Raw genomic sequence first — 14,754 nt, 5'->3', positions numbered from 1 at the left:
ATCATCAAACCTTATCGGTCGAGTATTTTTACGGTCTTGACTCACCATCATCAAAGATATCAGTCAGTATTTCACGGTCTTGTCTCACCATCATCAAGGATATCAGTCCGCTGTTTCACCGGAGTCGTCTCACCGTCATCAAACATATCAGTCGGTATTTTGAGTCTTGTCTCACCATCATCAAACATATCAGTCACTATTTTCAGTCTTGTCTCACCATCATCAAACACATATCAGTCTGCATTTCTGAGTCTTGTCTCACCATCATCAAACATATCAGTCACTATTTCACAGTCTTGTCTCACCATCATCAAGATATCAGTCCTATTTTCAGTCTTGTCTCCCACCATCATCAAACATGTCAGTCTATTTCACGGTCTCATCTCACCATCATCAAAGCATATCAGTCCCTATTTCACAGTCTTGACTCACCATCATCAAGAGATATCAGTCCGCTATTTCACAGTCTTGTCTCACCATCATCAAAGATATCAGTCACTATTTCACAGTCTTGTCTCACCATCATCAAAGAGCATATCAGTCCTATTTCACAGTCTCTTGTCTCACCATCATCAAACATATCAGTCCCTATTTCACAGTCTTGTCTCACCATCATCAAAGATATCAGTCACTATTTCACGGTCTTGTCTCACCATCATCAAACATATCGGTCAGTCACAGTATTTCTCACCATCATCGAGAGATGTCGGTCATATGTTTCACGGTCTCATCTCACCATCATCAAACATATCAGTCCCTATTTCACAGTCTTGTCTCACCATCATCAAAGATATCAGTCACTATTTCACAGTCTCATCTCACCATCATCAAACATATCAGTCCTATTTTCACAGTCTTGTCTCACCATCATCAAAGAGATCAGTCACTTCATATCAGTCCATATTTCACAGTCTTGTCTCACCATCATCAAACATATCAGTCCCTATTTCACACAGTCTTGTCTCACCATCATCAAACATATCCAGTCCCCTATTTCACAGTCTTGTCTCACCATCATCAAACTATATCAGTCACTATTTCACAGTCTTGTCTCACCATCATCAAAGATATCAGTCACTATTTCACAGTCTTGTCTCACCATCATCAAACATATCAGTCCTTATTTCACAGTCTTGTCTCACCATCATCAAACATATCAGTCACTATTTCACAGTCTTGTCTCACCATCATCAAACATATCAGTCACTATTTCACAGGTCTCCATCTCACCATCATCAAACATATCAGTCCTATTTCACAGTCTTGACTCACCATCATCAAGATATCAGTCATTATTTCACAGTCTTGTCTCACCATCATCAAAGATATCAGTCACTATTTTTCACAGTCTTGTCTCACCATCATCAAACATATCAGTCACTATTTTTACAGTCTCATCTCACCATCATCAAACATATCAGTCCTATTTCACAGTCTTGACTCACCATCATCAAAGATATCAGTCACTATTTCACAGTCTCATCTCACCATCATCAAACATATCAGTCACTATTTTACAGTCTTGTCTCACCATCATCAAACATATCAGTCACTATTTCACAGTCTTGTCTCACCATCATCAAACATATCAGTCACTATTTCACAGTCTTGTCTCACCATCATCAAACATATCAGTCCACTATTTCACAGTCTTGTCTCACCATCATCAAACATATCAGTCACTATTTCACAGTCTTGTCTCACCATCATCAAACATATCAGTCCTTATTTCACAGTCTTGTCTCACCATCATCAAAACATATCAGTCACTATTTCACAGTCTTGTCTCACCATCATCAAACATATCAGTCCCTATTTCACAGTCTTGTCTCACCATCATCAAACATATCAGTCACTATTTCACAGTCTTGTCTCACCATCATCAAACATATCAGTCACTATTTCACAGTCTTGTCTCACCATCATCAAAGATATATCAGTCACTATTTCTCACATCATCAAACATATCTTGTCTCTCACCATCATCAAAGATATCAGTCATATTTCACAGTCTTGTCTCACCATCATCAAAGATATCAGTCACTATTTCACAGTCTTGTCTCACCATCATCAAACATATCAGTCACTATTTTACAGTCTCATCTCACCATCATCAAACATATCAGTCCTGATATTTCACAGTCTTGTCTCACCATCATCAAAGATATCAGTCACTATTTCACAGTCTCATCTCACCATCATCAAACATATCATATCAGTCAGTATTTCACAGTCTCTGTCTCTCACCATCATCAAACATATCAGTCCCTATTTCACAGTCTTGTCTCACCATCATCAAACATATCAGTCAGTATTTCACAGTCTTGTCTCACCATCATCAAACATATCAGTCCCTATTTCACAGTCTTGTCTCACCATCATCAAAGATATCAGTCACTATTTCACAGTCTCATCTCACCATCATCAAACATATCAGTCCCTATTTCACAGTCTTGTCTCACCATCATCAAACATATCAGTCACTATTTCACAGTCTCATTCTCACCATCATCAAACATATCAGTCCCTATTTCACAGTCTTGTCTCACCATCATCAAACATATCAGTCACTATTTCACAGTCTTGTCTCACCATCATCAAACATATCAGTCCCTATTTCTACAGTCTTGTCTCACCATCATCAAACATATCAGTCACTATTTCACAGTCTTGTCTCACCATCATCAAACATATCAGTCCCTATTTTACAGTCTTGTCTCACCATCATCAAAGATATCAGTCACTATTTTACAGTCTTGTCTCACCATCATCAAACATATCAGTCCCTATTTCACAGTCTTGTCTCACCATCATCAAGATATCAGTCACTATTTTACAGTCTCATCTCACCATCATCAAACATATCAGTCACTATTTCTGACAGTCTTGTCTCACCATCATCAAACATATCAGTCCGCTATTTTACAGTCTTGTCTCACCATCATCAAAACATATCAGTCACTATTTCACAGTCTTGTCTCACCATCATCAAACATATCAGTCACTATTTTTACAGTCTTGTCTCACCATCATCAAACATATCAGTCCCTATTTCACAGTCTTGTCTCACCATCATCAAAGATATCAGTCACTATTTCACAGTCTTGTCTCACCATCATCAAACATATCAGTCCCTATTTCACAGTCTTGTCTCACCATCATCAAACATATCAGTCATTATTTCATACAGTCTTGTCTCACCATCATCAAAGATATCAGTCCCTATTTCACAGTCTTGTCTCACCATCATCAAACATATCAGTCCTTTTATTTCACAGTCTTGTCTCACCATCATCAAAGATATCAGTCATTTCATTTCACAGTCTTGTCTCACCATCATCAAACATATCAGTCCCTATTTCACAGTCTTGTCTCACCATCATCAAACATATCAGTCATCTTTCATACAGTCTTGTCTCACCATCATCAAAGATATCAGTCCCTATTTCACAGTCTTGTCTCACCATCATCAAACATATCAGTCACTATTTCACAGTCTTGTCTCACCATCATCAAACATATCAGTCCCTATTTCACAGTCTTGTCTCACCATCATCAAACATATCAGTCAGTATTTCACAGTCTTGTCTCACCATCATCAAAGATATCAGTCCCTATTTCACAGTCTTGTCTCACCATCATCAAACATATCAGTCACTATTTTACAGTCTTGTCTCACCATCATCAAACATATCAGTCACTATTTTACAGTCTTGTCTCACCATCATCAAACATATCAGTCACTATTTTCACAGTCTTGTCTCACCATCATCAAACATATCAGTCACTATTTCACAGTCTTGTCTCACCATCATCAAACATATCAGTCACTATTTCACAGTCTTGTCTCACCATCATCAAACATATCAGTCACTATTTCACAGTCTTGTCTCACCATCATCAAACATATCAGTCCTATTTCACAGTCTTGTCTCACCATCATCAAAGATATCAGTCGCTATTTCACAGTCTTGTCTCACCATCATCAAACATATCAGTCCCTATTTCACAGTCTTGTCTCACCATCATCAAACATATCAGTCACTATTTCACAGTCTTGTCTCACCATCATCAAACATATCAGTCAGTATTTCACAGTCTTGTCTCACCATCATCAAACATATCAGTCACTATTTCACAGTCTTGTCTCACCATCATCAAACATATCAGTCACTATTTCACAGTCTTGTCTCACCATCATCAAACATATCAGTCACTATTTCACAGTCTCATCTCACCATCATCAAACATATCAGTCCCTATTTCACAGTCTTGTCTCACCATCATCAAACATATCAGTCACTATTTTACAGTCTCATCTCACCATCATCAAACATATCAGTCCCTATTTCACAGTCTTGTCTCACCATCATCAAACATATCAGTCACTATTTCACAGTCTTGTCTCACCATCATCAAACATATCAGTCCCTATTTCACAGTCTTGTCTCACCATCATCAAAGATATCAGTCGCTATTTCACAGTCTTGTCTCACCATCATCAAACATATCAGTCCCTATTTCACAGTCTTGTCTCACCATCATCAAAGATATCAGTCACTATTTCACAGTCTTGTCTCACCATCATCAAAGATATCAGTCAGTTTCACAGTCTTGTCTCACCATCATCAAACATATCAGTCACTATTTCACAGTCTTGTCTCACCATCATCAAACATATCAGTCACTATTTCACAGTCTTGTCTCACCATCATCAAACATATCAGTCACTATTTTACAGTCTTGTCTCACCATCATCAAACATATCAGTCCCTATTTCACAGTCTTGTCTCACCATCATCAAACATATCAGTCACTATTTCACAGTCTTGTCTCACCATCATCAAACATATCAGTCACTATTTTCACAGTCTTGTCTCACCATCATCTCACCCATCATCAAACATATCAGTCACTATTTCACAGTCTTGTCTCACCATCATCAAAGATATCAGTCACTATTTCACAGTCTTGTCTCACCATCATCAAACATATCAGTCACTATTTCACAGTCTCATCTCACCATCATCAAACATATCAGTCACTATTTCACAGTCTTGTCTCACCATCATCAAAGATATCAGTCACTATTTCACAGTCTCATCTCACCATCATCAAACATATCAGTCCCTATATTTCACAGTCTTGTCTCACCATCATCAAGATATCAGTCAGTGTATTTCACAGTCTCATCCATCATCAAACATATCAGTCCCTATTTCACAGTCTTGTCTCACCATCATCAAACATATCAGTCAGTATTTCACAGTCTTGTCTCACCATCATCAAACATATCAGTCACTATTTCACAGTCTTGTCTCACCATCATCAAACATATCAGTCACTATTTTACAGTCTCATCTCACCATCATCAAACATATCAGTCCCTATTTCACAGTCTTGTCTCACCATCATCAAACATATCAGTCACTATTTTACAGTCTTGTCTCACCATCATCAAACATATCAGTCCCTATTTCACAGTCTTGTCTCACCATCATCAAAAGATATCAGTCACTATTTTACAGTCTTGTCTCACCATCATCAAAGATATCAGTCACTATTTCACAGTCTTGTCTCACCATCATCAAACATATCAGTCCCTATTTCACAGTCTTGTCTCACCATCATCAAACATATCAGTCACTATTTCACAGTCTTGTCTCACCATCATCAAACATATCAGTCACTATTTCACAGTCTTGTCTCACCATCATCAAACATATCAGTCACTATTTCACAGTCTTGTCTCACCATCATCAAAGATATCAGTCACTATTTCTACAGTCTTGTCTCACCATCATCAAACATATCAGTCACTATTTCACAGTCTTGTCTCACCATCATCAAACATATCAGTCACTATTTTACAGTCTTGTCTCACCATCATCAAACATATCAGTCACTATTTCACAGTCTTGTCTCACCATCATCAAACATATCAGTCACTATTTCACAGTCTTGTCTCACCATCATCAAAGATATCAGTCCCTATTTCACAGTCTTGTCTCACCATCATCAAACATATCAGTCACTATTTCACAGTCTTGTCTCACCATCATCAAACATATCAGTCCTACTATTTCACAGTCTTGTCTCACCATCATCAAACATATCAGTCACTATTTTGACAGTCTTGTCTCACCATCATCAAACATATCAGTCACTGTTTCACAGTCTTGTCTCACCATCATCAAACATATCAGTCACTATTTCACAGTCTTGTCTCACCATCATCAAACATATCAGTCACTATTTCACAGTCTTGTCTCACCATCATCAAACATATCAGTCACTATTTCACAGTCTTGTCTCACCATCATCAAACATATCAGTCACTATTTTACAGTCTTGTCTCACCATCATCAAACATATCAGTCACTATTTTACAGTCTTGTCTTCACCATCATCAAACATTGTCTCACTCATCATCAAACATATCAGTCACTATTTTACAGTCTTGTCTCACCATCATCAAACATATCAGTCCCTATTTCACAGTCTTGTCTCACCATCATCAAACATATCAGTCACTATTTCACAGTCTTGTCTCACCATCATCAAACATATCAGTCCCTATTTTACAGTCTTGTCTCACCATCATCAAACATATCAGTCAGTATTTTTACAGTCTTGCTCTCACCATCATCAAACATATCAGTCAGTATTTCACAGTCTTGTCTCACCATCATCAAACATATCAGTCACTATTTTACAGTCTTGTCTCACCATCATCAAACATATCAGTCACTATTTCACAGTCTTGTCTCACCATCATCAAACATATCAGTCACTATTTCACAGTCTTGTCTCACCATCATCAAACATATCAGTCAGCATTTTCACAGTCTTGTCTCACCATCATCAAACATATCAGTCAGTATTTTACAGTCTTGTCTCACCATCATCAAACATATCAGTCAGTCTATCATTATCAGTCAGTCTCTGTCTCACCATCATCAAACATATCAGTCATATTTTACAGTCTTGTCTCACCATCATCAAACATATCAGTCACTGTTGCAGTCTTGTCTCACCATCATCAAACATATCAGTCACTATTTTACAGTCTTGTCACCATCATCAAACATATCAGTCTCTTGTCTCACCATCATCAAACATATCAGTCCTATTTTACAGTCTCGTCTCACCATCATCAAACATATCAGTCACTATTTTACAGTCTTGTCTCACCATCATCAAACATATCAGTCACTATTTCACAGTCTTGTCTCACCATCATCAAACATATCAGTCACTATTTTACAGTCTCGTCTCACCATCATCAAACATATCAGTCCCTATTTCACAGTCTTGTCTCACCATCATCAAACATATCAGTCACTATTTTACAGTCTTGTCTCACCATCATCAAACATATCAGTCCCTATTTCACAGTCTTGTCTCACCATCATCAAACATATCAGTCACTATTTTACAGTCTTGTCTCACCATCATCAAACATATCAGTCCCTATTTCACAGTCTTGTCTCACCATCATCAAACATATCAGTCATTTTTCATACAGTCTTGTCTCACCATCATCAAACATATCAGTCCCTATTTTTACAGTCTTGTCTCACCATCATCAAACATATCAGTCACTATTTTACAGTCTTGTCTCACCATCATCAAACATATCAGTCCCTATTTCACAGTCTTGTCTCACCATCATCAAACATATCAGTCAGTATTTTACAGTCTTGTCTCACCATCATCAAACATATCAGTCAGTATTTTACAGTCTTGTCTCACCATCATCAAACATATCAGTCAGTATTTTACAGTCTTGTCTCACCATCATCAAACATATCAGTCCCTATTTCACAGTCTTGTCTCACCATCATCAAACATATCAGTCACTATTTCACAGTCTTGTCTCACCATCATCAAACATATCAGTCACTATTTCACAGTCTTGTCTCACCATCATCAAACATATCAGTCACTATTTTACAGTCTTGTCTCACCATCATCAAACATATCAGTCACTATTTCACAGTCTTGTCTCACCATCATCAAACATATCAGTCCCTATTTCACAGTCTTGTCTCACCATCATCAAACATATCAGTCACTATTTTACAGTCTCGTCTCACCATCATCAAACATATCAGTCACTATTTTACAGTCTTGTCTCACCATCATCAAACATATCAGTCAGTATTTTACAGTCTTGTCTCACCAAACATCATCAAACATATCAGTCAGTCCCTATTTCACAGTCTTGTCTCACCATCATCAAACATATCAGTCAGTATTTCACAGTCTTGTCTCACCATCATCAAACATATCAGTCCCTATTTCACAGTCTTGTCTCACCATCATCAAACATATCAGTCAGTATTTTACAGTCTTGTCTCACCATCATCAAACATATCAGTCCCTATTTCACAGTCTTGTCTCACCATCATCAAACATATCAGTCATTTTTCATACAGTCTTGTCTCACCATCATCAAAGATATCAGTCCCTATTTCACAGTCTTGTCTCACCATCATCAAACATATCAGTCACTATTTTACAGTCTTGTCTCACCATCATCAAACATATCAGTCCCTATTTCACAGTCTTGTCTCACCATCATCAAACATATCAGTCAGTATTTTACAGTCTTGTCTCACCATCATCAAACATATCAGTCACTATTTTACAGTCTTGTCTCACCATCATCAAACATATCAGTCAGTTATTTTACAGTCTTGTCTCACCATCATCAAACATATCAGTCCCTATTTCACAGTCTTGTCTCACCATCATCAAACATATCAGTCACTATTTTTCACAGTCTTGACTCACCATGTCATCAAACATATAACTACAACAAGTCTTGTCTCACCATCATCAAACATATCAGTCACTATTTCAGTCTTGTCTCACCATCATCAAACATATCAGTCACTATTTTACAGTCTTGTCTCACCATCATCAAACATATCAGTCACTATTTTACAGTCTTGTCTCACCATCATCAAACATATCAGTCACTATTTTACAGTCTTGTCTCACCATCATCAAACATATCAGTCACTATTTTACAGTCTTGTCTCACCATCATCAAACATATCAGTCAGTATTTTACAGTCTTGTCTCACCATCATCAAACATATCAGTCAGTATTTTACAGTCTCGTCTCACCATCATCAAACATATCAGTCACTATTTTACAGTCTCGTCTCACCATCATCAAACATATCAGTCACTATTTTACAGTCTTGTCTCACCATCATCAAACATATCAGTCACTATTTTACAGTCTCATCTCACCATCATCAAACATATCAGTCCCTATTTTACAGTCTTGTCTCACCATCATCAAACATATCAGTCACTATTTCACAGTCTTGTCTCACCATCATCAAACATATCAGTCAGTATTTTACAGTCTTGTCTCACCATCATCAAACATATCAGTCACTATTTTACAGTCTTGTCTCACCATCATCAAACATATCAGTCCCTATTTTACAGTCTTGTCTCACCATCATCAAACATATCAGTCAGTATTTTACAGTCTTGTCTCACCATCATCAAACATATCAGTCACTATTTCACAGTCTTGTCTCACCATCATCAAACATATCAGTCCCTATTTCACAGTCTTGTCTCACCATCATCAAACATATCAGTCATTATTTCACAGTCTTGTCTCACCATCATCAAACATATCAGTCACTATTTTACAGTCTTGTCTCACCATCATCAAACATATCAGTCACTATTTCACAGTCTTGTCTCACCATCATCAAACATATCAGTCCCTATTTCACAGTCTTGTCTCACCATCATCAAACATATCAGTCAGTATTTTACAGTCTTGTCTCACCATCATCAAACATATCAGTCCCTATTTCACAGTCTTGTCTCACCATCATCAAACATATCAGTCACTATTTTACAGTCTTGTCTCACCATCATCAAACATATCAGTCCCTATTTCACAGTCTTGTCTCACCATCATCAAACATATCAGTCACTATTTTACAGTCTTTGTCTCACCATCATCAAACATATCAGTCACTATTTCACAGTCTTGTCTCACCATCATCAAACATATCAGTCCTATTTCACAGTCTTGTCTCACCATCATCAAACATATCAGTCAGTATTTTACAGTCTTGTCTCACCATCATCAAAGATATCAGTCCCTATTTCACAGTCTCATCTCACCATCATCAAACATATCAGTCAGTATTTTACAGTCTTGTCTCACCATCATCAAACATATCAGTCAGTATTTTACAGTCTTGTCTCACCATCATCAAAGATATCAGTCGTATTTTACAGTCTCATCTCTCACCATCATCAAACATATCAGTCATATTTTTATCTCACCATCATCACAGTCTTGTCTCACCATCATCAAACATATCAGTCCCTATTTCACAGTCTTGTCTCACCATCATCAAACATATCAGTCAGTATTTTACAGTCTTGTCTCACCATCATCAAACATATCAGTCCCTATTTCACAGTCTTGTCTCACCATCATCAAACATATCAGTCAGTATTTTACAGTCTTGTCTCACCATCATCAAACATATCAGTCCCTATTTCACAGTCTTGTCTCACCATCATCAAACATATCAGTCAGTATTTTACAGTCTTGTCTCACCATCATCAAACATATCAGTCAGTATTTCACAGTCTTGTCTCACCATCATCAAACATATCAGTCCCTATTTCACAGTCTTGTCTCACCATCATCAAACATATCAGTCCCTATTTCACAGTCTTGTCTCACCATCATCAAACATATCAGTCAGTATTTCACAGTCTTGTCTCACCATCATCAAACATATCAGTCCCTATTTCACAGTCTTGTCTCACCCTTCATCAAACATATCAGTCACTATTTACAGTCTTGTCTCACCATCATCAAACATATCAGTCAGTATTTTACAGTCTTGTCTCACCATCATCAAACATATCAGTCAGTATTTCACAGTCTTGTCTCACCATCATCAAACATATCAGTCCCTATTTCACAGTCTTGTCTCACCATCATCAAACATATCAGTCATTATTTCACAGTCTTGTCTCACCATCATCAAACATATCAGTCCCTATTTCACAGTCTTGTCTCACCATCATCAAACATATCAGTCCTATTTCACAGTCTTGTCTCACCATCATCAAACATATCAGTCTTGTCTATTTCACAGTCTTGTCTACCATCATCAAACATATCAGTCTTGTCTTGTCTCACCATCATCAAACATATCAGTCCCTATTTCACAGTCTTGTCTCACCATCATCAAACATATCAGTCCCTATTTCACAGTCTTGTCTCACCATCATCAAACATATCAGTCGCTATTTCACAGTCTTGTCTCACCATCATCAAACATATCAGTCCCTATTTCACAGTCTTGTCTCACCATCATCAAACATATCAGTCCCTATTTCACAGTCTTGTCTCACCATCATCAAACATATCAGTCCTATTTCATACAGTCTTGTCTCACCATCATCAAACATATCAGTCCTATTTCACAGTCTTGTCTCACCATCATCAAACATATCAGTCCTATTTCACAGTCTTGTCTCACCATCATCAAACATATCAGTCCTTATTTCACAGTCTTGTCTCACCATCATCAAACATATCAGTCCCTATTTCACAGTCTTGTCTCACCATCATCAAACATATCAGTCCCTATTTCACAGTCTTGTCTCACCATCATCAAACATATCAGTCCCTATTTCACAGTCTTGTCTCACCATCATCAAACATATCAGTCCTATCTTGTCTCATTTCACAGTCTTGTCTCACCATCATCAAACATATCAGTCCCTATTTCACAGTCTTGTCTCACCATCATCAAACATATCAGTCAGTATTTCACAGTCTTGTCTCACCATCATCAAACATATCAGTCCCTATTTCACAGTCTTGTCTCACCATCATCAAACATATCAGTCCCTATTTCACAGTCTTGTCTCACCATCATCAAACATATCAGTCCCTATTTCACAGTCTTGTCTCACCATCATCAAACATATCAGTCCCTATTTCACAGTCTTGTCTCACCATCATCAAACATATCAGTCAGTATTTCACAGTCTTGTCTCACCATCATCAAACATATCAGTCCCTATTTCACAGTCTTGTCTCACCACATGATTCCCCACATGGGTTCAATGTGTGAAGCCTATTTCGCTCAACTAAGAGCAAAAGCACCAAACCTTATGAACTCACTCACTCTCTCACTCACTTACTTGACATACCCTCAATCATCTGGTACACCATCGTAAAGCCTTTTTTGCCCCGTGCAACTCTAGATCCTGTCTTGAACACCACCAGGAGGGACTGGATGAAGAACTCATATTTTTTTCTTCTCATGCTGCCACACAGCACTGCTAGTTTGGTATTTCTGGTTGATGTGACTGGTGACAAAGGGTCAACATACATTTATCATTCAAAACTGTGTTCCACTGGAGATATTGCTTGTGTGAGATCAAACGATATGTCAAGCTGAAAATTGGTCACAGACATTTTCTCAAAACTGGCAACAGGTCATTAGACCAAATTCATTTATCTAAAAAAGAATGCATTGGCCCAACAATTTGCAGAAAATGAAACTTTTGACCAATATCAATGTCTTAATGGACTAATATTTAGGTATTTGTATACCAAACTGTGTTAAGTTAAACTGCGAAGTAAGGTTTTGTTATCGGCAACAGTAATGAACATCAGCTGACCTATTTCCTTAGCTGTAACAAATATACTTTGGGGCTTATTGGACTGTTTAAGCATGATGTATGTTGGGCAGTTTATACTGATAACACAATAACATTTGCTAATTAAAAGAAGCATGGCGGTGACAGCATTTGCACCCCGTTATTGAGAATGAGTCCTGTGACAAAGAATGACTTATCAGATTTCAAACTGATACTTCAAGCAACATACATTTCACCTGAAAGGCAAAAAAACAATCCATATTTTTTTGTGTCTATACTTACAAGCAAAGACTGTGACAGATTCTATTTCACAGTCATCAGAATCTTCTATGTCAACCATAAATCGCAGTTTTATGGTTTTGTTCTGGCTATACATTTGTGTTGCGTCAAGCTGCCAACGGCATTCTTGATTCCTGAAACAAAAATGAAATGCTGTCAACATCCACAGGTTTTTGTTTCTTTCTTGTTTAACAATGCGCTGTGCAATTGCCAGCCATATAACAGCTGTCTGGAATTAATCAAGTTTGGACAAGACAATCCAGTGATTGACACCATGAGCATCGATTTACTGTGATATGCATCAACCGAGTGTGAGCTTGACCAAGTGCAGTTAATGAGCTCTAACCTGCATTGGTTGTTGAAGACCAATTCTAACCCAAATCTTCATGGTGAGGATCTTTTGACCTCAAGTTTGATCAACGAGTTAATGAGGATGTCTCAAAGTTTGATCGACCCAAATCAAAGTATGATCAACCTTGTTTGATAATACGTGTGTTTGATCAGTTACGGATGTCTTAAATTCTTGTTAACCTCAAATCTTCAACCTGGATAATACGGATACATATGAATGATCAACCTTGTTTGATAATACGGATGTCTCAAATCAAAGTTTGATCAACCTTGTTATGGATGTCTCTCAAATCAAAGTTTGATCAACCTTGTTTGATAATCTTGAAATGGATGTCTCAAATCAAAGTTTGATCAACCTTGTTTGATAATACGGATGTCTCAAATCAAAGTTTGATCAACCTTGTTAGATAATCAAAGTATGATCGGATGTCTCAAATCAAAGTTTGATCAACCTTGTTAGATAATACGGATGTCTCAAATCAAAGATTTGATCAACCAACCTTGTTAGATAATCACGGATGTCTCAAATCAAAGTTTGATCAACCTTTGTTTGTTAATAATAATGGATGTCTCAAATCAAAGTTTGATCAACCTTGTTTGATATTACGGATGTCTCAAATCAAAGTTTGATCAACCTTGTTTGATAATACGGATGTCTCAAATCAAAGTTTGATCAACCTTGTTTGATAATACGGATGTCTCAAATCAAAGTTTGATCAACCTTGTTTGATAATACGGATGTCTCAAATCAAAGTTTGATCAACCTTGTTTGATAATACGGATGTCTCATATCAAAGTTTGATCAACCTTGATAGATAATACGGATGTCTCAAATCAAAGTTTGATCAACCTTGTTTGATAATACGGATGTCTCAAATCAAAGTTTGATCAACCTTGTTAGATAATACGGATGTCTCAAATCAAAGTTTGATCAACCTTGTTTGATAATATGGATGTCTCACGGATGTCTCAAATCAAAGTTTGATCAACCTTGTTAGATAATCTGCGGATGTCTCAAATCAAAGTTTGATCAACCTTGTTTGATAATCAAATCAAAGTTTGATCAACCTTGTTAGATAATACGGATGTCTCTCAAATCAAAGTTTGATCAACCTTGTGTTCAAATCAAAGTATCATTTGTTTGGGATGTCTCAAATCAAAGTTTGATCAACCTTGTTAGATAATACGGATGTCTCATATCAAAGTTTGATGAACCTTGTTAGATAATATGTTTGATGAACCTTGTTAGTCATATGGGTGTCTCAAATCAAAGTTTGATGAACCTTGTTAGATAATTTGGGTGTCTCAAATCAAAGTTTGATGAACCTTGTTAGATAATATGGGTGTCTCAAATCAAAGTTTGATGAACCTTGTTAGATAATTTGGGTGTCTCAAATCTAACTTTGATGAACCTTGTTAGATACTATGGATGTCGAGAAT

At 37.1% G+C, this 14,754-nt stretch overlaps 1 protein-coding gene across 2 annotated transcripts in view; it reads right to left on the bottom strand.

The window, feature by feature from the left end:
* The window catches only part of LOC124257575 (deleted in malignant brain tumors 1 protein-like), a 51,775-nt gene that overhangs the window by 33,690 nt on the left and 3,331 nt on the right, over positions 1 to 14,754 (bottom strand). Inside the window, exons 3-4 of one of the 2 annotated variants that reach the window (XM_046691675.1) lie at positions 12,967 to 13,097; positions 12,223 to 12,390 (exon numbers count right to left, since the gene is read on the bottom strand). In XM_046691675.1, the coding sequence (XP_046547631.1) occupies positions 12,223 to 12,390; positions 12,967 to 13,097 (299 nt within the window). The remainder of the gene's footprint in view (positions 1 to 12,222; positions 12,391 to 12,966; positions 13,098 to 14,754) is intronic. The other variant, XM_046691676.1, reaches the window with a different exon arrangement.

Source organism: Haliotis rubra, unplaced genomic scaffold (assembly GCF_003918875.1).
Source record: "Haliotis rubra isolate DU_JTF1 unplaced genomic scaffold, ASM391887v1 Scf667, whole genome shotgun sequence".
Lineage (NCBI taxonomy): Eukaryota > Metazoa > Mollusca > Gastropoda > Lepetellida > Haliotidae > Haliotis > Haliotis rubra.
The sequence above is the reverse complement of the archived record's forward strand: the minus strand, read 5'-3'. Positions and strand labels throughout refer to the sequence as shown.